The sequence below is a fragment of the Wolffia australiana genome, chromosome 2 (assembly GCF_029677425.1).
Source record: "Wolffia australiana isolate 7733 chromosome 2, ASM2967742v1".
Taxonomy (NCBI): Eukaryota; Viridiplantae; Streptophyta; class Magnoliopsida; order Alismatales; family Araceae; genus Wolffia; species Wolffia australiana.
The window spans coordinates 8,218,846-8,222,453 of NC_135836.1; the positions used below are offsets into that span (position 1 = coordinate 8,218,846).

Genomic DNA, 3,608 nt, shown 5'->3' on the forward strand with positions numbered 1-3,608 from the left:
TCAAACACAAATGATTGGAAAGCGCAGAAATATCTGCTTTGCTACTTAAAGGGCTCTGTTCTTCATTATTTACTTCTCCATAGTCTAGATTGGGCAGGAGAAAAAATAATAGAACGTTGACAGTAGAATGTTTGGTTTACACTGGAGAAAATATAATATCTTGGCGTTCTCCACAAGCGACCAACAGTAGCTAGATCAAATATAGAGGAAGAATGTGACAGGTCAGTATGACTCAAAATATGGTTGTCTAATCAACACGTGTATGAGGTTTCCAAGATCTTAGTTTCGATTTGTCAAGATGAATGTTTTTTACTAATATGGAAAATACTGTTTCATGGAGTCGACCCAAATACCATACTCTTTTACACTGAGGGCTGGAGGCTTAACTTTCTGTCCCAGGAGTAAGACGAGAAGACACCGAGACAAGCCGATCAACGTACAGGCTGCCTGGGGAAAGCTCGAACTTGCAGCTCTTGGATTTGCAGCGTCAACATGGTACGGTATCCAACGTTCTTCCCCTCTTCGGCCATCTGGAACGTGAAGAAATGGAGCAGCGTGGCCACGATGGTCTTCATCTGCCTGTAGGCGAACTCCCTCCCCAGACAGACTCTTGGCCCCGCCTGGTATTCACAAAAAGGAACTACTTACACAAACGATTTAGAGTAAAAAACTTAAGGTTACCCGCCAAATGAATAGTATTTCACCTGGAAGGCTGTGAACTTGAAGGGGCTCTCATGGCGCAAGCTGCCGTCCTCCTCCAGCCATCTCTCCGGGCGGAAGACCTCTGCGTCCTCCCCCCACAGCTCTTTCAGCCTGCCCATAGAATACGGCATATAGACAACGATGTCCCCGGCTCTGACGTCGAATCCGCTCGGAAGCGTGTCATCGGAGAAGCACATCTTCGGATCCTTGGTTTATTTCCACAGAGAGAAAAAACTTAGTCTAGGAAGTTCTATCAACGAGTTGTTTTCTGCACATAAATGCAGGAAAATGTGATCGTCACCCGCCCACTGACCTCATTATACTAAATTCTAGTAATGGTTGTTTTCTGCAGGAAAATTCTCAAGGGTAGGTGGGTACCTGCGGCACGCCGGGGTAGAGACGGAGCGTCTCGTTCAGCGCGGCGTGGAGGAAGGGCAAATACTCCACATCTCGGCAAAGCTTCTCCGTGAACTCCGCCACGGGGGACCCCCCGGAGCTCGGACCCGACACGCTGTCCACCTCTTCGGCCACCCTTCTCTGGATTTCTTTGTTCTTGCACATCATGTAGAAGAACCAAGAGAGGACGCTAGCCGTTGTGTCCTTGCCGGCGATCAGGAAGTTGAGAATGATGTCTTTCAGGTACGTCTTGCTGATCTTGTCCGGCTCGTTCTCTCTCTCCAGCAGGAACCTCGATAATATGTTTTCCTTCTTCATCTTCTCTTCCGATGAGCATAGATCGTTCGCAGAGTTGGCCTCGGCCATCCGCTCCATCTTCTCCTCGATTATTCGGTAAGTGAAGTCGTCGATGAACCTTACGTTCTTCCTCAGCGTGGCCTCGCTGCCGATGTTCAGCGCCTTCTTCATCCTCCACAGTACGTCGGAGTACCGGCCGCAGACGATCTCGCTGGCGTCGTCGAAGGCCTGGGAGAAGCGAACCCCTTCTTCGCTGCTCCCTCGCAGCGTGTCCAGATCCACTCCGAACCCCACCTTGAATATCGAATCCATCGTCGTCTTCATCAGCAGGTCCTGCAAAATACTTCAATTTCTGTCAGTATTCATAAACCGTCACGTTAACATTCAGGTCATCAATCATTGAGTAGACGGAATAGATGACAAACGATGTTGGGGCTTGGGAACAACTCGCATTCTCTCACTAAGATATGCAACACCATAAACAACGGAAAATGGAAATTAAACCTTGTTTCTTTTAGACCTAGCTACATATATATGGACTTGTATTCTAACCTACATAGTAGTCGTAATAGAAAAGTGGAAAAGGTATAAAAGTAAAAAGATCAACATTACCGTCAAACGAGTACGATGGATGGTTGATCCCCGTTAATCCGAAAGCGCGACTTTTGTCGTTTCGTCGATTTCTTGCTTAGAACGACAATGACGTCGTCGTTAATATAAACGTAATTTCATTGACTATCGTCGCCAATGAAGAGAACGGATATATTTATATCGTCGTGCATTGATGAGGACATGGACAAAACGTCTGCCTCAACAGTATCATCCGGACGCGAGCCAGTTGTAAAAACCTCATCTGTTTTAGAAAATCGGAGGACGGCTTACTCGAAGATCGACCGTCTGGTTCGAGCTGGCCGCTTCGGAGACGACCTCCGCCAACCTCGTCGCGTCACGTCTGAAGGCGCTGCTGCTGTACTCGCGCAGATTCCTTGTGGAGAATTCATGGCTGGCGAGTTTCCTCTGATGCCGCCACTTCTCGCCGTCTACAGCGAAGATCCCATCCCCTAGGAGGCCCCCAAGATTGTCATGATTGTACCACCCCTATAAAGAAAAAAGAAAAGACCAGAGGATGATGATGATAATGATGAAGACGAGGAATACCTAAGCGGGCAAGCAGTGAACGTAATCTTTCAAGTAAAATGAATAGGCAAGAGCTGCCTTACCTTGCCGTAATTCGCGAAATTGGTGCTGAGAATGTACTCCACGTCGCGAGGGTCGGAGACACCGATGAAGCTGCGCCCGGGATGGAGCATGCGAAAGCACGGGTGCTTGCGAAAATTGTCGGTTGTATAGTCGTGGAGTCTGTGGAAGTTTAGGATCTGGTTCAAGACAGTGCCCGCAACAGGTGCGTATCTCGCCTTTCTCACCTTGCTTGTATTGGTCTTCGTCTTTCTCCAAAAAGAGATGAGCCCGAGAAACAGAGTCACAGCTGCCGCGGCCAAGGTAACTTCCATGGCGACCTGGCTCCATCCTCGGCGTTCCATCGATCTTCTGAAGTGGGATCGATTCTTTAGAGCGTGTTCAGCGGGCAAAATATATGGCGGCTATTCAGCGGGGCAGGTGAAGGACAGCTTGCTTAGCGACAAACAAGGTGGGTGCCCCATAATGTCGACCCGTGATAAATGTATTTGGTTGGGATTGCCTAATAGCCAATGTTACTTTAAGTTTCAGTCTCGGTCCTGTTATGTTGATGAGTCTAAGTCAAAGAAGATAAGTAAAAAAAAAAGGCATGAACTTATCATTAAAATGATAAATGTATCGCAAAGTAATCTATATTGTCCATCCAGAAAGATGAAAACAATAATAAAACAAAACGGGTAGACAAAGAAAATAAGATTAATAGAAGAAGAAAAGAAGAAAGGAATACCAAAAGGAGCGAAAAGGAAAACAAGTATAATTGAAAATAAGAAAACCAAGAGAAAGAGGGATAATATAAAGAATAGGAGGAACAAGGACACCAAGAAGATAAAGAAAAGAATAATAGAATAAGATAACTAAATGAGAAATATAATAAAAGAAAATTGGAAAAACAGAATAATATAAGAATAAAAGAATAGGACAAGAAGAAAAACAAAAGAGAATGGAAGATCAAAGGATGCTAAAGGAATATGAGACGAAAAAGAATAAAGAACAAGAAAACAAAAATAAGAAGAAGA

The 3,608-nt window shown here is 45.5% G+C and overlaps 1 protein-coding gene across 1 annotated transcript; it reads right to left on the bottom strand.

Moving 5' to 3' along the window:
- Positions 1-289: 289 nt before the first annotated feature.
- Positions 290-2,966, bottom strand: LOC144716706 (cytochrome P450 704C1-like). The gene is made up of 5 exons (XM_078591918.1): positions 2,616-2,966; positions 2,278-2,493; positions 1,081-1,728; positions 705-908; positions 290-620 (listed from the first exon to the last, which is right to left on the bottom strand). Exons 1-5 carry the CDS (start codon positions 2,934-2,936, stop codon positions 432-434), a joined length of 1,578 nt encoding a protein of 525 aa, XP_078448044.1. The 5' UTR covers positions 2,937-2,966; the 3' UTR covers positions 290-431.
- Between the last annotated feature and the right edge of the window lie 642 nt (positions 2,967-3,608).

Coding starts and splice junctions, on each gene's coding strand:
- LOC144716706 (XM_078591918.1), bottom strand. CDS start 2,936: ATGGAACGCCGAGGATGGAGCCAGGTCGCCATGGAAGTTACCTTGGCC. Junction 909..1,080: donor TCTACCCCGGCGTGCCGCAG/GTACCCACCTAC, acceptor AAATAAACCAAG/GATCCGAAGATGTGCTTCTC. Junction 621..704: donor TCAAGTTCACAGCCTTCCAG/GTGAAATACTAT, acceptor TGTGAATACCAG/GCGGGGCCAAGAGTCTGTCT.